The 23,539-nt window shown below is 52.0% G+C and overlaps 1 protein-coding gene across 7 annotated transcripts in view; it reads left to right on the plus strand.

Moving 5' to 3' along the window:
• Positions 1-22,956, plus strand: part of SLC27A1 (solute carrier family 27 member 1) — a 39,231-nt gene extending 16,275 nt beyond the window's left edge. For 4 of the 7 annotated variants that reach the window (XM_040241109.1, XM_040241110.1, XM_040241111.1 and 1 more), the window contains exons 3-12: positions 8,726-9,120; positions 9,249-9,410; positions 9,505-9,574; positions 10,352-10,443; positions 10,516-10,625; positions 16,538-16,747; positions 17,863-17,989; positions 18,080-18,454; positions 19,138-19,284; positions 20,593-22,956. In XM_040241109.1, the coding sequence (XP_040097043.1) occupies positions 8,726-9,120; positions 9,249-9,410; positions 9,505-9,574; positions 10,352-10,443; positions 10,516-10,625; positions 16,538-16,747; positions 17,863-17,989; positions 18,080-18,454; positions 19,138-19,284; positions 20,593-20,750 (1,846 nt within the window). In that variant the 3' untranslated portion in view covers positions 20,751-22,956. The remainder of the gene's footprint in view (positions 1-8,725; positions 9,121-9,248; positions 9,411-9,504; positions 9,575-10,351; positions 10,444-10,515; positions 10,626-16,537; positions 16,748-17,862; positions 17,990-18,079; positions 18,455-19,137; positions 19,285-20,592) is intronic. The other 3 variants (XM_040241114.1, XM_040241115.1, XM_040241116.1) reach the window with 1 other exon arrangement.
• The last annotated feature ends 583 nt before the right edge of the window (positions 22,957-23,539 follow it).

The raw sequence follows: 23,539 nt of genomic DNA on the forward strand, positions 1-23,539 counted from the left end.
ATACTTGAGAGGTTGTGACTTTTAGCCTTCTGATTCAAAGTAAGGAAACTGAGGCCCAGAGAGGGCAGGATCTGTGGCACACAGTGGGTAGGTGGTACCAAAGCTGTCAACTCCAGGCCACTTCTTTCCTCTGGGTTCTGCTGGAGCTCAGAGCTCTGGGACAGACACTTGAGGAATCAGTGTTTGTACAAGGCTCTCAGATGATGTCTTGCCCCATCTCCTAGACTCCTTGGGGATTTTCTGTGCTGGCCCCCACTCTTGGAACTTGTTTGTTCCTCTTTCTTCCTTGCAGTGATAGTGAAGTTGCTCAGTCATGTCCGACTCTTTGCAACCCCATGAACTATAGCCTACCAGGGTCCTCCATGGGATTCTCCAGGCAAGAATACTGGAGTGGGTTGATATTTCCTTCGTCAGGGGATCTTCCCAACCCGGGGATTGAACCCGGATCTCCTGCATTGTGGGCAGATGCTTTACCCTCTGAGCCACCAGGGAAGCCCAGTGCTGAGCTGGAGGAAGCACAAACTGGAATCAAGATTGCTGGGAGAAATATCAATAACCTCAGATATGCAGATGACACCACCCTTATGGCAGAAAGTGAAGAAGAACTAAAGAGCCTCTTGATGAAAGTGAAAGAGGAGAGTGAAAAGTTTGGCTTAAAGCTCAACATTCAGAAAACGAAGATCATGGCATCTGGTCCCATCACTTCATGGCAAATAGGTGGGGAAACAGTGGAAAGAGTGTCTGACTTTATTTTTCTGGGCTCCAAAATCACTGCAGATGGTGATTGCAGCCGTGAAATTAAAAGATGCTTACTCCTTGGAAGGAACGTTATGACCAACCTAGACAGCATATTCAAAAGCAGAGACATTACTTTGCCAACAAAGTTCCGTCTAGTCAAGGCTGTGGTTTTTCCAGTAGTCATGTATGGATGTGAGAGCTGGACTATAAAGAAAGCCGAGCGCCGAAGAGTTGATGCTTTTGAACTGTGGTGTTGGAGAAGACTCTTGAGAATCCCTTGGACTGCAAGGAGATCCAACCAGTCCATCCTAAAGGAGATCAATCCTGGGTGTTCTTTGGAAGGACTGATGTTGAAGCTGAAACTCCAATACTTCGGCCACCTGATGCAAAGAGCTGACTCGTTGGAAAAGACCCTGATGCTGGGAAAGATTGAGAGCAGGAGAAGAAGGGGATGACAGAGGATGAGATGGTTGGATGGCATCACCGACACAATAGACATGGGTTTGGGTGGACTCCGGGAGTTGGTGATGGACAGGGAGTCCTGGTGTGCTGTGGTTCATGGGGTCGCAAAGAGTCGGACACGACTGAGCGAAGGAACTGAACTGAACTTCCTTTCAGGGTGGGTATGAGTCAAGTTTGGGAGCTTCCCTGGTGACTCACATGGTAAAGAATCTGCCTACAGTGTGGGAGACCCGGATTGGAACCTTGGGTTGGGAAGATCCCTTGGTGAAGAAAGTGGCAATCCACTCCAGTATGCTTGCCTGGAGAATTCCATGGACAGAGGAGCCTTGAGGGCTACAGCCCATAGGGTCATAAAGAGTCGGATATGACTGAAGCAACTGAGCATGAGTCAAGTTGCTGGGCAGATAAAATGCTAATTCAATTCTGATTTCTTATTGATAGTGCATACCTCCCTGAGGACAGGACAGCAGCAGAGTTTATTGAGAATGTAAGACATGTCAGGCCCTGTCCTTAGACGTCTCCATCCATCTCTTTTATCCCCCAGTGACCTGGAAGGCACAGAATCTTATTGTCTCCATTAACCAGGAGGCCCAGTGCAGGATGTACCCACCAGGGTCCTCTGTATGAGTGTCCTGGGGCTGCTGTAACAAAGTACCATAATCCTGGTAGCTTAAAACAAAAGGAACTTGTTGTCTCAAAGTCCTGGAGACCAGAAGCCAAAATCAGTTTCTGGGGACTCTGGGTGTCTTTGGCTTGTGGATGCATCTCTCCAGTCTCTTCCTCTCTCTCCCCAGGGTTTCTCCCTTGTGTCTCTGTGTTCTCCCTTCTTCTTTTTTAAGATCAATACTTCTTGGCCACTCACATTGCTAGCATGCAAGATCTTAGTTTCCCAACCAGGGATCGAACCCACATCCCCTGCAGTGGAAGTAAGTGCACTGTCTTCACCACTGGACCGCCAGGGACGTCCCTCTCTCTTCTTCTTCTTCTTTTTTTTTTAAAGCCATTCACTTTTATTAATAACCATGTATTACTTTCACACATAGTTGAAATAAAACCTTTTACAAGCCACGGTATGATCCATGATTAAATACAGATCAAAAGTACGGAGAAATATATTCATTTTTTGATATAATGATGTGAGATTTGTGATTTTTACAGCTTACTGAACAAAGCCTAGGAAGCACTTCGCAAGCATGGTATACACTAATTCCATGCCTTTTCCAGGAAGGGTTTCTTATGTTTCTAGGGTATCACTGTCTTTATTTCAACATTGTCAAGTAATAATCATGACTTGTGTTGATATTATAAGATACATCAAGAGTGCAGTGAACTGTCATTGTGTTCTTCTTACAAATCAAGGATATTACTATTGAAACATTACAACCAACTTCTGTCTTACTTTAATACTTGGAAAGATTAAATGATCACTTATATCATGGCAACCTGCAGATATTTCACATCAGTGAGAAATACCTCCATTTAGATGTTCATTGTACATTTTACATTATGGTATCCTTCATCTTCTAATGGAGAATAGATAGAAATGGTTGCAACACAATATAAAAAGGCTAGTCTTTAGTAAACCATCAAAAACCTATGTTTGCAAACACTAGAAACAAAGCATGAAAGTGAAAGTGAAGTTGCTCACTCGTGTCCGACTCTTTGCGACCCCGTGGACTATAGCCTACCAGGCTCCTCTGTCCATGGGATTTTCCAGGCAAGAGTACTGGAGTGGGGTGCCATTGCCTTCTCCACCTCTCTCTTCTTATAAAGATACCTGTCAGTGGATTTAGGGCCCACCTAGGCAATCAGGAAGACCTCATCTCATATTTACTTTAATTATATCTACAAAGACCCTGTTTGAAAATAAGGTCACAGTCTGAGGTTCCAGGTGTACATGAATTTGGGGGACACTCTTCCACAACTGCAGTCCCAGAGATGGAAGAGACTGGGTCGCAGTCAGACCAGCCTGTGGGACACCAGCATTGTCCTTACATTCCAGGCCCTATCTCTAGTGCTGGAATTACAGCTCTGGACACAACAGACAGACAGATGGGGTGCCTGCTGTCATGGAAACAGACAAAGAACTTAGGAAACCCACAAAGGAAGAACTGAAACCCACAGCTTCAGGCTGTGATGATTGCTCTGAAGGAATAAAAGCATATTGGGGTGGGAACTGGGAGTGAATTTACCCACTGTTACCCACTGCTGGGTAGCAAATTACCCTTGAGCCTCAATGAGGGGCTAGGGCAGAGTACTCCAGGCAGTGGGAGCTGTGCAAAGGCCCTAGGGTAGGAACCTTTGACTTGCTGAAGGTCAGGAAAGGAGGCAAGAGAAAGCTGGGGGAATGAAGGGTGAAGAGGTGGTCAGATGCATGGGGCCGGTCCATGCTGGGCTTCCCAGGACACAGGGAAGGCATTTGATTAACAAAACAATGGGAGCCTTTGGAGAGTTAAAGTATTATTTTTTAAAATTGATTTTTAATTTTTTTTTAAATTTTTTAAAATTTAGGGAATTCCCTGGGCAGTCAAGTGGTTAGGGCTCCATGCTTCCATTGCAGGGCACCCAGGTTTGATCCCTAGTCAGGGATCTAAGATCCTGCAAGCCTCATAGTGTGGACAAAAAAATAAAAAAAAAAAATTCTTAATTTTTAAAATTGAAACATTTTATTTCAAACTAAAATTTTTATTTAATTTTATTTAATTTTAAAATTTTATTTTATTTTTTAAAATTCTGTATTAAAAATTTTACTCTGGAAAGTTCAAGGCTGCAACAGTAGAAAGAATAATGTAATAAGCCCACGTGGCCAACCCCACAGCCTTCGTGATCTTCATATGATTGTTTCCTCATCTCCGCCCACTTCCTCTTCTGTCTGAATCTCAGTGGCACATTTTCATCTGTTAGTTTTCCAGAGTATATCTCTGGAAGGCAAGGACTCCCTTTTTTAACCTTGCCACAGATGGGCTTCGCAAGTTTCAATAATTTTTGTTGTAGTAAAATGCATATAATTTACCATCCGCAACATTGAGTACATTCACAATGTTGTGCAACCATTAGCTCTAATTCCAGAACATTTCCATCACCCCAAAAGGAAACCCTGTCCCCATTAGCAGTCATTTCTCATTCCCCCTTCCGCAGCTCCTAGTAACCACCAATCTGCTCTGTCTTCATGGATTGTTTTTGAGGTGTAATTTACCTATAATAAAATGTACCCATTCTAAGTGGTCAAGTGGGGCTTGGGGTATCACACCCAGGTTACCACCACCATCAAGATATAGAGCATTCCTGGGCTTCTCTGGTGGTCCAGTGGTTAAAAATCTGCCTTGCAATGCAAAGGATGCCGGTTCAATCCCTGGTCAAGGAAGATCCCACAGGCCGAGGGGCCACATGCAGAACTTCTGAGCTTGCACTCTAGAGCCCTTGAGCTGCAACTCCTGAAGCCCACCTGCCCTGGAGCCAGTGCTGCACAACCAGAGAAGCCACTGAAATGAGAAGCCTGTTGACCACAAATAGAGAGCAGCCCCCACTAGCCACAACCAGAGAAACCCGAGGCACAGCAACAAGACCCAGGACAGCCACAAACAAATACATAAATTTTTGTAAAAGTTGGATTAATCGTTTCAGAAAGATATGGGACATTCCCATCTCCCCAAGGACCTCTCCTGCCCCTTTGCTGTTGGTGTCCCTGCCCTCCGCCCCAGGCCCCCACTGATCTGCCTTCTTCCACTTGATCAGGTCACCTGTCCACAAGAGGTGCTCACTGCTTCTGGGTTGAATGATGGAAACTCTGCCTTTGTACTGGCTGCCAGGAGGGGACAGGATTCTGGGCTCCATGTTCAGGGATGTTAATACAACCATCCCACCTCTGTTTACAGAGCACCAACTATGTGCCAGGCTCCTAGTCAGATGCAGAGGGAGTTGCTTCCTCTGGGGCCCCTCACCAGGTTGCTGCAAACAGTGGCTTTGATGAAGGGAACCCTCCAATTGGAGATGTTCGCTTACAAGGATCCATTCAGCCACCAAGAGTAACAGGGCAGGAACCCAAAGGGACCTGGTGGGCAGGAAGCTGCCCAGGACTCCTTGTCCTTGCTCTTCACATCTGTCCCCATTGCTGGCCCCTAGACAGAGAGGCCTTGCCCTGAGACCCTATTCATGTGTGGCTGCTCCTGCCTTTGCCAAGGATCTGACCAGGGCCTGGCCAGCTGCTCCCTTTGGTTGCGAGGTTCAGGCCTGGCCTGGGAGCCCCAGACACTCCTCCCTTCCTCCAAGTGTCCCATGCAATTATTTGTGGCAGGCTCACTCTACTCCAAGAGGATGAACCTTGGTCTGTCTCCTCCACTGCTGTTTCTCTTGGGCTGAGAATGAAAAAGACAGAAGTCCTGTCTACCAGGAGCAGGGAGAGACAACTCAGAGGCAGATGGTGAATGAGTAAACTGCATTTGGCATTTGTGTGTGTGTTTTAGTTGCTCAGTCATGTCTGACTCTGTGACCCCATGGACTGTAGCCTGCCAGGTTCCTCTATCCAAGGAATTCTCCAGGCAAGAATACTGGAGTGGGTTCCCATTCCCTTCTGCAGGGATCTTCCTGAGAGCAGGGATTGAACCCAGGTCTCCTGCATTGCAGGTAGTTTCTTTATCATCTGAGCCACCAGGGAAGCCCTTTAAAGACCGTAAGTCCATGTTAAAAAAAACAAAGCAGGGAGGGGACTTTCCTGGCGGCCCAGTGGTTAAGACTTCACACTTACTACAGAGGCTGTGAGTTTGACCCTTGGTGGGGAACTAAGATCCCACATGCTTTGAGGCATAGCCAAAGAATAATAATAATTTTTTTAAAAAGTAGGAGGGAGTTCCCTGGTGGCCTAGTGATTAGGAGTCCATTCCTGCTTGGGAAGTGACATCCCACAAACCATGCCACGCAGCCAGAAAACAAAACAACAAAGCAGGGATCCGAGAGGGAAGAGGAGGGGGTGGTGCAGTAACAGATGGGTGTCCAGGAATGGCCACCTGAGCGGGTGGCATCTGAGCCAAGACCTCACAGAGGTGGGGGAGGAGCCGCTTGGATGTTGGGAGGAGTGGTCCAGGCAGAGGGCAGAGCCTGTGCAAAGGCCCTGAGATGGAAGCCCGCCAGGTGTGCTCAAGCAACAGCAAGGAGGCTGGAGTGAGTGAGTGAAGGGGAAATCTGTGGGAGGACAGAGGGGGAGGAGGGTTGGGTCTCTCTAGGCCTGGCACACAGCAGGTGCTCCCCATTTGGGGATGAATGGAATAGTCGGTGCTCCTGTGCTGGCTGCTGGAGAGGGCAGGCACACCAGGTCCTGAGTTCAGGCAAGAACAGCCATTCAGTTTCTGTTTACTGAGCATCAGCTACTTGCTAGGCTCCTTGGCTGGAGCAGAGGTAACTTGCCTGGCTGCTCAGAACCCTGGGGAAAATGGACTCACAACAGGGTGGCTTCAGGGGTTTTGATGGGGGGGGGTGGGTAAAGGGGGTTGGGGAGGGCTCTTGGGGTGGACAAGAGAACATTCCCTGAGCCCAGCCAGCACCCAATCCAGACTGGCCCCCTTTGGGGACGTGATGGGGGAGCAGTGGGCACAGCACAGGGCCCGAGCCCTGGAAGGCTCCCTGGGGGAGGTGCTGAAAGGAGTCACAGAGAAGGGGCAGGTATGTAGGGCTGTGTATAGCTCAGTGTGCTGGCAGGAGGTGTGTGCAGGTGCTCTAGCTGAGCCAAGTCAGAAGGGCCACAGGATCCCGGTCCCTTCGCAGGGGCAGCTAGAGGGGCCCTCTAGGGACTCTCAGGATGCGCAGCTTGACCCAGACAGGAAGTCTCATAAATCTCTCAGAACCCTGACCTCTTGTTTTTAAAAACTGCGATGCAGGTGGCTGTGTGGATCCATCCTCTCTAACAGACCTTCCTGACCCACCCAGGACCTTGTCTTCTTCCATTCCCCAGGTCCAGTCCGACCCCAGGACCTTTGCACTGGCTGTGAACCTGGCTTTACACTCACACCACTGCTTTTCACTTCTGAGGCCCTGCACAGGCCTTACCTACCTGGCTCTCTCCGGGGCCACCACTGCCTCCATTCTGACCCATGTCACTCTGACAGCCTTGTCATCATCTAGCACGTTCCTCATGCTCATTCATTTATGCAGAGGAGGTCTCTCTCCTGGGAAAACTATGAGGCTCGAAGGGTTGGATCTAGTCATCTCTGAGCCAAGAATGCCCAGTGTGCAGTGGGTGCTGGTACCAAGAAAAAAAGAAATCCTGAAACAAGCCAATTAGATCTTCTAATTAAAATATAAATAAAGCCAATTAGATCTTCAAACTGAAAAAAAAAACAAAACACAGTAGGCCCTGATACACATCAGCTGCCTTCATGAATTAAGGACAGAGGGAATGAATGAATGAATGAATGAGAACGCTGAGGTCTGTTGTGGATCTGTTGAGTCTGAGGAAGCCATTGCAGGGAATTAAGGAAGCAGCACAGAGGAAGCAGCAGGGACTCAAAGGATGGTTCTGATAACCAATTTGATGCTAAAACGGGTGGGACACAACAGCCAGATGAAGCCTAAAGAGGGAGCAGAGTCAAGACCACTCGTATTGGTCAGGGCAGAGGAAGCTGCTGTAACAAACAGGTCCTCACTCATCAGTGGCTTAACCCAGCACCAAGTTACCTCTCAGAGCCAGGGGCTCTGGATGGTGGGGCAGGGAGCCAGATAAAGCCAGACCACTTGTTTCTTGAGCTCTTGCACTAGGAAATTCTGGCTTTCTCGGTTCGTGATCTAAAAGCCATCACTTTTGCTTTAAACAATACAAGTTCGAGTCTCATTCATCTCACGGCCTGGCGTCAGCAATGGCTGCTCATCCCGACAGGGTCATTCAGGAGGCTGGCTCCTTCTCCTGGAGTTCTCCTTTCCCCTGGGACCTCTGATCGCCTTGTATCTGCTGTCAGGTGGGGACAGGACACCTACCACTGGGGCCTCTCACTAGCCTGTCTCCTGGCCCCACCTGGGGCAGAGGCAGCTCCCCGCCTTAGGTGGGGGCACCCGAGCTGGATGGCCCAGTCACCTCAGCCTAGTGCCATTCAGTGACTCGGGAGTGGGGCAACCACCCAGCTCAGGGATGGACCCCAGGGCCCAGCTGAGGCAGGCAGGGCATGAGGAGTCCAGGCCGGAGGCGGTGTGGAGTCAGCATGGGGTACTCTGGATCCCTCAGTAAGGAGAAAGAAGGCCTGGGCCCTGGCTTCTGAGGGTCACCGGGCAAGCTGTGATGCGGGAGGACAGGGTGACTCTGATTAACACTGCATAGCCAGCTTTGAGAATCCGCCTCCTTCTGGGCTGGTTGGTAAATAGCCCTTTGCCCCGAGTCCTCCGAGAGACCCGGCATCCCAAGCATCCTCTTTGAACCCTCGCTGCCCTTCGGGAGCTGGGGTCTCTTCCTCTGCCCCCTCCGTGTGGGGATGCCGAGGCTTGGGGAGGTATCCGGGGGCGGGTGGGGCACCCACTGACACTAGCTCCCCATCCCGCCTCCCAGCGGCCTCTCCGTGCTGATACGCGTGCGCCTGGAGCTGCGGCGGCATCAGCGCGCGCGCCACACCATCCCGCAGATCTTCCAGGCGGTGGTTCAGCGGCAGCCCGAGCGCCTGGCGCTGGTGGACGCGGGCAGCGGTGCGTGCTGGACCTTCGCGCAGCTGGATGCCTACTCCAACGCTGTGGCCAACTTGTTCCGCCGGCTGGGCTTCGCGCCGGGCGACGTGGTGGCCATCTTCATGGAGGGCCGGCCTGAGTTTGTGGGGCTTTGGCTGGGCCTGGCCAAGGCAGGTGTGGAGGCCGCGCTGCTCAACGTGAACCTGCGGCGGGAGCCCCTGGCTTTCTGCCTGGGCACCTCGGGCGCCAAAGCCCTGGTCTTCGGAGGGGAGCTGGCGGCGGGTGAGGCCGGGTGTGGGTAGCGTCTTCTCGGTGGGGGCCTGGGACTGCTCAGGGCAAGGAGACAGTGCTTCCCCGGCCCTGGGAGGGGCACCTGTCCATCTTCAACCACGACATGTTTCGCGCCGCAGCGGTGGTGGAGGTGAGCGGGCAGTTGGGCAAGAGCCTGGTCAAGTTCTGTTCTGGAGACGTGGGGCCTGATGGCGTCTTACCGGACACCCAACTCCTGGACCCGCTGTTGAAGGAGATCTCCACAGCCCCCCTGGCGCAGCCCCCTGGCAAGGGCATGGATGGTGAGTCCAGGTGGGATCCCCCTGCCCGTGCCTATCCTGTCCCCTCGTCCCACCCACCCCAGCCTCTGGTCCCCAACACCCGTGTCTCTCTCAGATCGACTCTTCTACATCTACACGTCGGGAACCACGGGGCTGCCCAAGGCTGCCATCATCGTGCACAGCAGGTGAGGGGCTCGTGGGTGTTGCCCACCCCCGCCTCCCGGGCCCCGCCCCTGCACTGGAGAGCCCCTCCAGGTAGTCTCTAAGGCTTGATCCTCCTGCCTCCCTCCCCGCCCCAGCTCTTGTTGAGAATATTGTGGGCATCTTGATCTCAACTGGGTAAAACCCACAGCCCATCTCAGGACCCGGTGCTGTCCTCTGCCCCTCCTCAGCTTCCGCCTGCCCCCATTCCTGCCCCCAACAGCCCTCCTCTCCTCCACGACCATAGGACATCCCAACTCATGCCAAACCGCCCTGTACTTACCTTGGCCCTTGGATAAAAAGCCTCATTCGTGTTGTGTGCCACCTGCCACTTCTCTGATGTCATTTTCCTTCTCTGCCTCTTTGCTCGCTCTGTCCTCAATTCCTCCAACCTGCCAGGTTGCTTCTGACCTCAGGACCTTTGCATATGCTCTGCACTTCACCTGCATGCCCTTCCCTAGCTCTCCCCACAGCTCCTTCTTACCAGATCTCAGTCACCTCCCCAGCGAGGATACCCCAGCCTCCCTGGCTTTGTCCCCTTCAGCCTCTCTCTGTTGCTCTGTTATATTCCTCATGGCACCAAGCATCATTTCCTTTCTTTGTTAGCATGTTCCTCACCCGCCAGCCTCTAGACCCCTAAGAGCTGGGCTGGCTCCGCCTGGGTCCCTGCTGGGTCCCCAGTGCCCAGCACGCTCCCCACCCCAACTCCCACGCTTTTCTCTGGGACGTGGGCCCCAGCCCCTGCACTCCCTGCCCCGCAGGTACTACCGCATCGCGGCATTTGGGCACTACTCCTACAGCATGCAGGCAGCAGATGTGCTCTACGACTGTCTGCCCCTGTACCACTCGGCAGGTACCACGGGGCGGCTCGGGCGGGGAAGCGGGCGGGGGACCGGGGACCCCTCACCGAGTCCACTCTCTGCAGGGAACATCATGGGCGTGGGTCAGTGTCTCATCTATGGGCTGACGGTGGTCCTGCGCAAGAAGTTTTCAGCCAGCCGCTTCTGGGATGATTGCGTCAAGTACAACTGCACGGTCAGGCCCCGCCCCCGCCCGGTCAGGCCCCGCCCCTCTTTCACCCCTACCCTCCTCCCACCCATCTGCCTTACTTCTCTGAATGGCTGCCTTGCAGGGACGTGAGGGGGCTCGGAGGGGGTCATCGGTGCTTTATGCTCTGTCGGGCCAGAGACTAAACCTTCAACATGTAAGCTCCTTGTATCCTCATAGCTGCTTGGGAGCAGGCAAAGGCATCACACCCATTTTGCAGGTAGGGAAACTGAGGCTTCTAATGCAGTTAGGATTGGACGCAGACTGCCTGAGCTCCTTAAGATGCTACCTTCCCCACACCCTGTGCCGGAAAGGTTTTCCCTGCTGGTAGCTGCAGGCAAATGGGTGGGTCATGCTTCCTGGTAGGGTAAGCATGAGGCAGAGGTGGAGGGCATCCACTGTCCTGCACAGCAGGTAGGGGTTAAGACAAGTCCTTTCCTCCCCTCTGCCCTCCTCAGTGCGAGGAGACAGCTGGAAGTTTTCAGTGCCATGGTGGGGCTGGAAATACAGGTGCTAGTACCTTCCTCCAGGTGGAGGAAGGAGTGAGAAGGGGGTGTGTCCAGAGACTGACAAATTGGGAGGTACTGCCCTCATCTTGAACAGGCGGGGGCTGGGAGGGGTTCAGCCAGTTGCCTGAATCACACAGTAGGGCAGGGTGGGGGCTCTGGGCTGGCATCCTGTGGGGTCCCTCAGGGTGAGGGCTGTGCCATGCTCTGCTTCTGAGGATTTTATGTTCTACTTGAAGGTGTGTGTGGCGGGGGGGTCTTGGGAAAAATTGCTAATCTGAATCTTGACATAGAAAACAGTCCATCTGATTAACTTAATTATTGAGAGTTGCAAATACAAATGCGGACAGAAACGTTTAGGGGCTTCCCAGGCACCCATCCTTCAGCTCCAGAGGAGTCAGATACCCTGTCCTCCCCACTCCGCCTCCCCACCCATGTCCCTCCTCCAGTCTTGTGAAGCAGCTCCAGACAGCAGCCTGTTTCCTGCATAGATACCTCAGTAAAACCTCCAAAAGATGATTGGGTTTTTTTTTCTAATTGAGGTGAAATTTACATAAGATTAGCCATTTTGAAGTGGACACTTGAGTGGTATTTAGTCCGTTTATAGTGTTGTGCCACTAGCCCCTCTATGCAGTTCCGAAAAACTTCCATCACCTGAAAAGGAAATCCCCACTGGCAGCCACTCCCCATTCCCCGCTCCCAGCCCCATGGCAACCAGGAAGCTTTCTGTCTCTGTGGGCTGGCCTGTTCTGGACATTTCTTATAAATAGGACCTCCGTGTGGGCTTTTGTGTCTGGTGAGGGCTGTTCTTAAAACAAAAGATCTGAAAGCAGGGTCTCAAAGAGATATTTGTCCATCCATGTTCATAGCAGATTATTCACAATAGATAAAACATGAAAGCAACCCGAGTGTCCATCCACAGATGAATGGATAAGCAAATGGGTCCATCCCTACAATGGAATATTATTCAGCCCCGAAAAGGAAGAGATTCTGACACAGGCTACAACGTGGATGAACGTTGCAGATATTATGCGAAATGAAATACGCCCCTCAAAAAAAGACAAATACCGCCTGATTTCACTTACATTAGGTACTCACAGTAGCTAGAATCATAAACAGAAAATAGGGTGGTGGTTGCCAGGGGCTGGGAGGGGGGAAGAATGGGGAATTAGCATTTAATGGGGATACAGTTTTAGATTTACAAGATGAAAAGAGTTCTGCGATGGATGGTGGTGATGGCTGCTCAATAATGTAAATGTGTTTGATACCCCTTTAAAATGGCTACCCAGGTGGTGCAGTGGTAAAGAATCTGCCTGCCAATCGGCATACAGACTCGATCCCTGGATTGGGAAGATCCCCTGGAGAAGGAAATGGCAATCCACTCCAGTATTCTTGCCTGGAAAATCCCAAGAACAGAGGAGCCTGGAGGGCTACAGTCCGTAGAGTTGTTAAGAGTCGAACATGACTGAGGGACTGAGCATGCACACACAGAAAAATGAGTTAAGATGGAAAAAGAAAATGCTAAGGTGGTGAATTTTACATTATGTGTATTTTACCACGATAAAAGAAAGACGAAAAAAAGGAGAAAAACCCCACAACTACATAACTGCAGTATCATTATCACAGCCCCAAAGTGACAGGATTTCTCAACCATCAGGAACCCGGACACTGATCTCCAGTGTTTTAACATGTCAAAAATATGTTTGTTTGTTTTTTTAATTTTTAATTAGATAAGACCCACACACAGCAACTAGTTGATGTTTCTTGTAAGATTCCTTGTCTCTCTCTCATTCTTTTTCCTTTTTCTCCCTCCCTCCCCTTATAATTTATTTATTGAAGAAATGGAGTTTGCCCTGTGGTGTGTTCCCAGTCTGGGGATTGCTGCGAGGTCCCTTGACATACTCCTGTCACTCTGGTATTTCCTGTACCTTGGGAGTAGGGTTAAGCCCAACAATTTTTTTTTAATCTATTTTTAAAAATTGAAGCGTAGTTAATTGACCATGTTGTGTTAGTTTCAGGTGTACAGCAAAGTGATTCAGTTATATATATCTATTTTTTTTTCCAATTCTTTTCTATTATCGGTTATTGCAAGGTATTGAGTATAGTTCCCTGTGCTATACAGTATGTCCTGTTGCTTATTTTATATACAGTCGTGTGTATCTGCTAATCCCAAAGTCCTAGTTTATCCCTTCCTAGCCCTGATCCTCTTTCATAACTATTAGTTTTCTATGTCTGTGAGTCTGTTTCTGTTTTGTAAATAAGTTCGTTTGTGTCGGTGTTTTAGATACCGCATGTAAGTTATATGTGATATTTGTCTTTCTCTGCCTGACTTACTTCATGCTATGTGGCACTCTCTTGGTCCATCCACGGTGCTACAAATGGTATCGCTCCGTTCTTTTTTCTATGGCTGAGTAGTGTGTATATTCCATTGTGTAGACGCACCACACCCTCTTTATCCATTCTTCTGTCAGTGGACATTTGGGCTGCTTCCATGTGAACACTGAGATGCATGTATCTTTTCAGATCAGAGTTTTGTCCAGATATACGCCTGGAAGTGGGATTGCTGGGTCATATGGTAGCTCTGTTTTTGGTTTTTTAAGGACTGTCTGCACTGTTCTCCATAGTGGAAGCTCAGCATTTCTCAACTACAGTGCTGTGGACACTTGGCTGCCTCGTTCTCTGTGGTGGGGACCATCCTGTGCAGAGTAGGATATTTAACAGCATTTCTGGCCAAAAATCACTGGATGCCACCAGGACCCCACCTCCCAACTGTGATAATTAAAACTGTGTCCAGACTTTGTCAAGTGTCTTGGCCATGGTTGAAAACCACTGCTTTAGACAGATATTTGATTGATTCAACATCTACTTTTTTGTCTGGGGTTCCCTGTGGGTGGCGTCATGACCTCCTACTGGGAGGCCCGCAGTGTCTGGTGGTCCCTCTTTTTGTCCTTGACATGCATATGTTGCATCAAGCTTTGTTCACTGTCTCCAGGCCTCTGAAAGGCTTCCGTTCTGTTTCCTTGAAGAGTTATTTCTGTGACCAAGAGAAAGCACTGGGGAGCTCTATAAAGATTAGATAGGGTGGAATCCTCAAGTGAAAGTCACTCAGTCGTGTCCAACTCTCTATGACCCCATGGACTGTAGCCCGCCAGGCTCCTCTGTCCATGGAATTCTCCAGGCAGGAATACTGGAATGGTTAGTCATTCCCTTCTCCAGGGATCTTTCCTACCCAGGGATCAAACCCAGGTCTCCCACACTGCAGGAGGATTCTTTACCGTCTGAGCCACCAGGGATGCCACCAGGACTTAAGAAATGCTGCTCGGTTCAGAAATCCCATCTCATGGCTGTTGGGTGGGGGAAACTGCATGGCTGGTGTTTTTTTTTTTTTTTTTTTTTTACAGCAGTGGGTGCTGGCCCAGATCAACTGGCCAGCTGTCCTCATCACAGGCAGCAGGCTGTAATCTGCTTTCTTGGCTGCATAAAGCAGGTGGGCAGGCAATAGACAAGTCAACCCATCATCCATCCATGGGTATACAGTTCCTGTGTCTCCCTGTCCGTTTGGGTGTGTACATTTGCAGTTGTAGCGGGGGTCCCAGGTTGACAATTCACTCCTAGTTTCTGCCCAGATGCTGCTCCGCAGGCTGGAGGTCACAGCATGGGGCCCCTGGTGTCTCCCTCTCTGAGCTGACCTGAGTTGCTTTCCCTTTAGCCCTGGGTCTGTCCGAAGGTCCAGGCCAGAGTAAAGATCAGCCGTTTGACTCTCAGTATGTAGAGCTGGCCTCAGAGCCTCGGGATGTCATAGTCACCTTCAGCGGCCTCCGTTGTGGTTGTGTTATCCCTTCCCCAGCCTAATTTCTGAAGAGAACAGTTGAAAGCTGCCTGGGACGACTTGTGATGGTCTGGAGGGCAGCTCTGTTCTTAGGCAGGACTTTGTCAGCTGACAGGTAAAACCAAAACCCTAACCCCAGCCCTAACCTAAACTCTTGCTTTCTTGACAAAAGAGATATAGCAACTTTCGGAACTGAGGAGGCCAAATAGTGGACAGCTTCAGGCACACCTTGATTGGGGTGGGGGGAAGTCTATCCCTCTCTTGTTTTTCTCTTCCTCTTGATCGCTTCTTTCCTTAGTGGGTGGCTTCCTCTCCACTCTTCCTTCCCCAGGAGGGTTCCCAGCAGCTCCAGTCGACAAAGAGCCTGGGTTCCCACCAGTCCATTAAAAAGTCTCAGGGATGATTCTCATTGGCTGAGCTGTGGTCACATGCTTATCCTTGAACCAATCAGTGTCTGAGGATGGACTGGGCTGATTGGCCAGGCTGTATGACTTGTTCTGCCCTGGAAATGGGGTGGGCTGGGCCACCAAGACACGTGAAGGAGCCTGAGGGCAGAGGGAGAGAAACCATCAGGGGTCTCTGATCTTGCCTTGCCCAGGCTTGCCTCCTGGTGATCTTCCCCCAACCGTATCTCCTCTCTGGGTTCTTGGTGCCTTCACTTTCAATAGAGAGTGTTGGGAAGATTAAACAGATGAGCTCTGTGTTCGACAGGCTTGTATTCATCAGATCTGCACCAAGTCCTGCTCAACCTTGGTGGCATTTGAACTGAGACCTGACTCTCAGTGCGTCAGAGGGAAGAGTGTCCTAGGCAAAGGGCACGGTATGTTCAAAGGCCCTGAGGAGGAGACCCATGTGACAAGGGCCAAGTGAGCACAGGAATTGGAGAGAGACAAGGTAGTGAGGAAGGCAGGGCCAGATGGAGTTGACCACAGGTCAAATTTTATAATGCATTTTGGTGTGAGCACTTTGAAGCTATGATTGCCATGGTGCTTCATTCTGAACATGTAACTGTTTCATTGAGACTCTGGAGCCAGGATGCCAGATTCCAATCAGATTTTACCACATTATCAGCCTTGGTGGGCACTTACTGCCTGTGAGCATCTGTAAAGTGGGGAGGATACATTCAGAAGCCCACCTGAAGATGAGGACTCAAGGGCAACTGGGGTATCTGGGAGACGACCCCAGAGGTGGAGCCACAGGAAAGAGAGAAGGAGCCGGCGGAGAGGGGTGGTCAGTAGGTGACTCCCTGAGCCACTGGGGCTAGGTCTGTGCTGTGACTTCAGGGAAGCCACAAAGAACATGACCCGTCAGTTATCCCAACCCTAGGTCAGGGCTGTGGGCGGGCAGCCTGAGCTCAGACAGGGTTCTGAGCGAGTGCATAGGTATAAATGGTCTGGACTGTTCTGCTGTCATAATCTTTAAGGCCATTTTGCTCCTAGCGCCCAGATGGGAGGAAGGAGGTTGTTGTGTCTGGGGGCCTCCAGCCCACGGCAGCCTCCGCCCCCAGTGGGCTCCTCTCTGCCCCAGCACAGGCGCCCACTGCTTGCTTCCCACCCCACCCCCAGGTGGTCCAGTACATCGGGGAGATCTGCCGCTACCTGCTGAAGCAGCCGGTGCGCGAGGCAGAAGGACGGCATCGTGTGCGCCTGGCAGTGGGCAACGGGCTGCGGCCGTCCATCTGGGAGGAGTTCACGGAGCGCTTCGGTGTTCGCCAGATCGGCGAGTTCTACGGCGCCACCGAGTGCAACTGCAGCATAGCCAACATGGACGGGAAGGTGGGTGCGGGTGGGGCAGCCCCGGCAGGGCTGGGGGTTCCGGGAGCACTGCTCCCTCTGTCGTTGGCCTGGGTTCCCATAGAACAGCCTGGTTTGTGGTGGGCATCTCGGCCAGGGTGCTGGGCAGCCTTCCTGCCAGCTTGCTCAGTCACTTGACTGTCGCCCCTGAGTTCTGATTCACAGCGTGGCTATGTGCCTCAGCTTTTCAGAGCCTCAATTTGTAGCAGTACAGGTGGAAGGGAGAGCAGGGTTCTGGGGGACCCAGGGCCAGGAATGGGGTGCTGATCTACTAGGCAAGTCACTCAGGCTTCTTGGGTCTCAGTTTCCTCATCAGTAAATGGGATTAACAACTTAGGTTTGTTCTGATCATGGAACATCCTGAACTCAGCATAGCACTTTCCCCCTGCAGTAAGCTCTCTGAAAACATACAAACGTTTATGATTAGCAAGTATTATCTCTGATATATCCTTGCAGGACCCTCCTTCTCCCTTATCAAGCGTTTCCCACCCAATGTCAGGGACAGGAAAGGAGAAGAATAAAGCAAGCGCCCCAGAGGCAGGCATTCGTTTCTGTCTCTTGCTGCTGGGGCCCCAGCATTGGGCGACAAGGCCTGGTCCGCACCATGCACACGAGTTGAATGTGCAGCCCCAGAGTACACTCTTGTCAAACCAGCAGAGGTTGCTGCTGTAACAAGCATGCCCAACCAGGTGCGGCAGTGCAAACCCACTAGATGGGCATTTCTGCGTATAGAACTGAGCCAGGCAGTGTGCCATGCACTGGGCAGAAGCTCTTCCAGTGTCCCTTCACGGCTTCGGAGTCACTCTGGGCATCCACTTCCTGCCAGCCTGGAGGGTTTTAAGGACCAAGAAGTGGTGGCCGACTGGCAGGTCTCCTCACGTGACTGCAAGGGAGGCTGGGAACAGGGAGAGAGGGGGCCTGATACCTGATGGGAGCCTGCGCTTCATAACCCCCTCGTTCAGATCATCGAAGGTCACAGAGTTAGTGCTAATTCTAGGCCCCAAGGCAGGAGAGGCAAGGTGTCGGGGTTGGGGGTCGGGGAAGGCCACACTGTGTCACTGCAGGGCTCCTTGCTGACTGGGTTGGCCCCATCCCAGGTTGGTTCCTGTGGCTTCAACAGCCGCATCCTGCCCCACGTGTACCCCATCAGGCTGGTGAAGGTCAACGAGGACACGATGGAACTCCTGCGGGATGCCCAGGGCCTCTGCATCCCGTGCCAGACCGGTGAGCAGGGTCCTGTCCAGTGCCCCCCGGGGAGCTAGGGGGCGAACCTCCTGCCCGCCCGGCACAGCCTGAGCGCTGCCTCCTCCCCAGGGGAGCCCGGCCTTCTCGTGGGCCAGATCAACCAGCAGGACCCGCTGCGTCGCTTTGATGGCTACATCAGTGAGAGCGCCACAAACAAGAAGATCGCCCACAGCGTCTTCCGCAAGGGTGACAGCGCCTACCTGTCAGGTGCGCAGATGACGGGGGCCGGCTGTGGGGGTGGCGGGCCACCGTCTCACCTCCCGCTCTCCCCTCCGCCAGGTGACGTGCTGGTGATGGATGAGCTGGGCTACATGTACTTCCGGGACCGCAGCGGGGACACCTTCCGCTGGCGTGGGGAGAACGTCTCCACCACTGAGGTGGAAGGCGTGCTGAGTCGCCTGCTGGGCCAGACAGATGTGGCTGTGTACGGAGTGGCTGTGCCAGGCAAGCTGGGGCTCTGGGGGTGGTCCCAGGGTCCTGGGGGCAGCCCCAGAGGAGCCCAGCCAAGAGGAACTTGGAGGTACAGGTGCCCTGGTAGGCAAGACCTAAAGCAGTGCACAGCCTGGACAACCGCTCAACAGGGTGGTGGCCTGGATCTGGAATTATTCCTCATGCCTGATGTTGCGCTTCAGTTTCCTCATCCAGGAAATGGGCTCATGAAATTAGCTATGGCTCAAGGTTGCAGCGGAGAAGGCAATGGCACCCCACTCCAGTACTCTTGCCTGGAAGATCCCATGGATGGAACAGCCTGTTAGGCTGCAGTCCATGAGGTTGCTAAGAGTCAGACACAACTGAGCGACTTTACTTTGACTTTTCACTTTCATGCATTGGAGAAGGAAATGGCAACCCACTCCAGCATTTTTGCCCGGAGAATCCCAGGGACGGTGGAGCCTGGTGGGCTGCTGTCTGTGGGGTCGCACAGAGTTGGACACAACTGAAGTGACTTAGCAGCAGTAGCAAGGTTGCAGGGAGTGCAGCAGGAGCTCAATAAAGTGTTCACTGCTTCAGCGAGCATTATCCCAGGTGGATAGGGCTGGAGATCAGAGGCCAGGGGCCACCACTGGAGGATGGATCTGGTCTCATGGTGGGGGCAAGGGTGGTGGTCTCAGCCAGATCTCTGTCTCTAGGAGTAGAGGGCAAAGCAGGCATGGCAGCCATCGCAGACCCCCACGGCCAGCTGAGCCCTAATGCACTGTACGAGGAACTGCAGAAGGTGCTGGCGCCCTATGCCCGGCCCATCTTCCTGCGCCTCCTGCCCCAGGTGGACACTACAGGTGCGGCCCCCTGCCTCTCTGTCCGTCCATTTGTCAGTTTCTCAACCATTTACTTACCCGTTCTGGTTCCGCCCCTGCGCCTGGTCTAACCTGCTGTCCACGGCCAGCTGGCGCTATGAGCTGAGCTCTCCTCTTGTCGTATTTGCACACTTCCTTCTTTCCGTTCCTCACTCCTACCCCACTGGCTGCCCTGCAATGTTTGGTGCATCTCTTCATTTTCGGCATTTTTCTGAGGACTAGGAAATTTGAGTGAATCATCTAACACCTTTGAGGTTTCCTATTCCGTAAATCACCTGCTCGTATCTTTGACTGATCTTAGTATTGTCTCAGTTTTTTCTTTGTGATTTACGGGAGTTCCTCCTAATAGTGTAAATGTTAATTCCTTAGCAATTTCAGACATTTAAAATCTCCTCTATTTTGGAATCTGTTAACTTTGTCCATGGTGCCCTTTATTGAAAAGAAGCTTTAATTTTGATACAAAGGTAAACACCACCATCATCACCTGCACCCCTGCTTTTTTAATCTTGAGGTTTGTACTTTTCAAGTCGCCTTCCTTTTTTTTTAATGGCCAAGCAGCATAACTTGCGGGATTTTAGGATCAAACCTGTATCCCCTGCAGTGAAAGTGCAGAGTCCCAAACACCAGGGAAACTTCCCTGAAGTTTCATTAAAAAGAAAACCAACCTTCCTAATTCTTGAGCACACAGGGATTCTCCCTCGATTTTCTACAAACCCAGATCTTTCACAAAACCCTTCTTTAACTGTCTACTGCAGGGAGTACAAACTTTTTCTTTAAGGCCCAGATAGTAAATATTTTCAGTTTCGCGGGCCACAGCCTCTACAGCAATGATTCATCTCCTCAGCTGTAGGGCAGAAACAGCAGTAAGTAGTGTGTATGTGTCCAGGGGTGGCTTCCTCAGATGGGGGGTTGAATTTGGTCCATGGGTGGATCATGGGCCTATAAGTTGCTGACCCCTGACCTCCTGTGTGACCGACCTAGCCCTTTCACCTTCTTGGTCTTGTGTGGGGTGGACATGTGACAGGCAGGGAGTATACATGGAGTTTGGGGTCATGCAGGGGGTGGTCAGGGAGGCCTCCCTGGTGGAGGGAGCATGAAGCTGAGATCCAAAGGCCAAGGGGCAATCAGGCGGGCAAAATGGGGAAGAATGCTTCTGGCAGAGGGGACAGCCTATTCAGAGGCCTGGAGGTGCCAGAGAGAATAGTGAGCTGGGGCGTGGTGGGGTTCCTGGCAGCCCCCTGCCAAGTTCCCACCCCACCCCCACCCCTACTTCCGCCCCCGTCCCCACAGGCACCTTCAAGATTCAGAAGACCCGGCTGCAGCACGAGGGCTTCGACCCACGCCAGACCTCGGACCGGCTCTTCTTCCTGGACCTGAAGCAAGGCCACTACCTGCCTCTGGATCAGGGTGTCTACACCCGCATCTGCTCAGGCGCCTTTGCCCTCTGACACTCCTCTGTTGGCCCAAGACTCCGCACCAGGCCCAGCGAGCAAGGCGGGCTGGAGCCAGACGGACAGCCCTGGTCTGTCCTGGGGCAGAGAAGCCGAATCGCAGGAGGATCCCTTGTTTCCCGGCTTCCTCCTCCTCCTCTCCACCAGCTGGCTGCCCCGCCTGTCTTCCACTCCCGTGTCTGTGTGTCTGTCTGTGCTCCCTGCTTCTGGGCCTCCCCGCTGTCCCTGACTGCCCTCCCCTCTTCCTCCATCTCTCCTCTCCTGCCCACTTCCTGCCAAAAGTAGAACAGACGTTTCTGGGAGCTGCAGTCTGTGTGGGGGCCCACAGCTGTCCTGGGGGCCTCTGCGCGGGTCCTCCCTTGGAGGGTGGTAAACCCAGAGTGGGGCCGCTCCACCTCCCTCTCAGCTGTGCCTTATTAACAAACCCCACCCAGCCCAGCCCTCCCTAGACTGCTGGATTCCAGGACATTGTAGCCCTGTGGGAGCTCCAGGCAGCCCCTCTGCCTTCCTTGCTGAATGAGGAGCTAGGGATGGTCTGTCTGGACAACCTGGGTTCAAGGGGGCCTCAGCCCGGGGCCCTCCAGGTCAGCAGGGAATCTGCCCAGCTGGGCCAATTGCCTTTTGCACTTCCTGTCCCTGGTGGCTCTCCCTTCTCTTGCCTGCCTTTCCTGATGCCCCAGAAACTTCTGGAACTGACTATGACCACTTGGATGTTGCTCCTGCCTAGTTGTCACCATGGAGCTCCTGCTGGAGGGGACCTGAAGATGGCCCTGCGTGGCTGCTTGGCCCACTGCTCAGATGCTTACCCTGGAGGAGGCCTCTTGGGGACCCCACCTGCCGTGGCTGCTGGCAGGACCCAGGGGAATGGCAGCGGTGGATTTGGAGGAGCTGCCAGGTCAGGGGTGGCCTCTGAGATGCCCTCAGGGGTTCCTGCCTATTGACTGTTCCCCTGACCTTGCTAGTGACAACTTGGACCCTTGGTTGGTGACATCCTGAGATCACCCTGCCAGGACAGCCCGGACCTTCCCATCAGCTTCGTCGGTGGCTCATCCCAGACACCTATTGGTGGGGCTGGCCACCCAGACTGCTCCCTGTCCCTCCCTCTGGCAGCACCTTCCGGCAGCTAGAACAGCAAGGCCAGTAGCGAATGACCCCGTGCTGTTTCGCATGGGCGTTTTCAAGCACTGAGGTTTTGTTTCCTCGTTGAGTTTAAGAAATAAACCTGCAGAGCGTCTGGTGCCTGATAGGAGCTCAGTCACTCACCTTTTGTCCCCACGTGGCCCAGAACCCTGTGAGTTTCAGAGAGCAGGCCCCTCCCAGGGAACACATGGTTGGTTGCCAGAGACGGGCAAAACACACTCGGCCTTTACTGACAGCTCCTGTTGCCTCTTCTCCCGCCTGCAAGGTCCAGGGTCTGGGGACTGGGTAGAGGGTGGAGGGGCCACGGGTTAGAGTTCTTACCACCTCCCTACAGCCTCTGGGTTCTGGCAGGTGCACAGGATGGCCCGGGACAGACGGTATGTCTCGGCAGGTCTGGCCGCCCCTCTCTGGGGGGCCAGCATGTGTGGCTGTAGCTCTGAGTGAGAGCCACCAGGCCTGCGAGGGTAACTGTCTGAGCTTGGATTTGAACCCAGGACACTGAGCTCCAGAGTTCATCTTCTCAGCTTCCTCCTCCAGAATTACAATGTCTGTCTTACTTGTCTCCAAAGGAGAGAGGAAGAAAATCTTATGAAAATTGCTAGGTGCTAGGTGGGGGCACCCAGGGGGTGACTCTCGGGATAGATGGGGGTTGGATGAGTCCTGGACCAGCCTAAGAATGGATGAACTATTGCTGTGGGGTGCTGGTCCTTCACTGCCCACAGTGCAAGGAAGGTGATGCAAGGTAGAGCCTTTGAGATGCCCAGTGAAAGTGAGAAAGATATGTCGTGATGGGGATGGAGGCCCCTGGTGTGCTGATAAGCAAGTGCATTCTGGGTAACATCCCTTCAGATATCCAACCACCTCCAAAGGTGTCATCTTGGTCCCTGTTGAACAAATGAGGAAACTGAAGACACAGGGAGGGGAATGAAGTCATTGTCAGGGGCTCTGGTGAGGAAATGGTCTAGTGGGGACCTTTCTCATTGCAAAGTCAGTCACTCTAGCTGCAACAATGTAAGAAGTTCTCTCCAGACCAGCAAGAAAAAATAATCCCGATAACTCTTCCGTCCGGTTCTGTGTTTGTTTGCTCTTAAAGATTAATAGATTTTATTTATTACAGCAGTTTGAGGTTTACAGAAAAATGAGCAGAAAGTACAGAATTCTCTTATGCCCTTACCGCTGTTTCCACTAGAATTAACATCTGACATTTGTCGGCTACATTTGTTACACCTGATGAGTTAATGTTGATACATTATTATTAAGCCAAGTCCACAGTGTACATTAGGGTTCCACTGTGTTGTACATTCTATGGGTTTCAACAAATACATAATGGCTTGCAACCACCCTTAAAAGAGTATCACAAAGAATAGTTTCTCTTGCTCTAAAAATCCTATGTTCCATCTCTCATCACTCCTATCCCAACCTGTGGCAACCACTGTTCTTTTTACTGTCTCCCAATTTTTTTTCCAGACTCGGATGGATTTGGAATCAAACTGGGTGTCATCTTTTCAGAGTGACTTCTTTCATCAGAGGTTTCTCTATGCCTCCTTGTGGCTTGATAGATCTGTATTTTTTTTTTTTCCCATACCAAATTAAAAGCTCCGTGACTTGCCCCTGGGGACCCTCAGTAAATCATGAAGAGAGGTGGG

The sequence above is a fragment of the Oryx dammah genome, unplaced genomic scaffold (genome assembly GCF_014754425.2).
Source record: "Oryx dammah isolate SB20612 unplaced genomic scaffold, SCBI_Odam_1.1 HiC_scaffold_5, whole genome shotgun sequence".
NCBI classification, from domain to species: Eukaryota; Metazoa; Chordata; class Mammalia; order Artiodactyla; family Bovidae; genus Oryx; species Oryx dammah.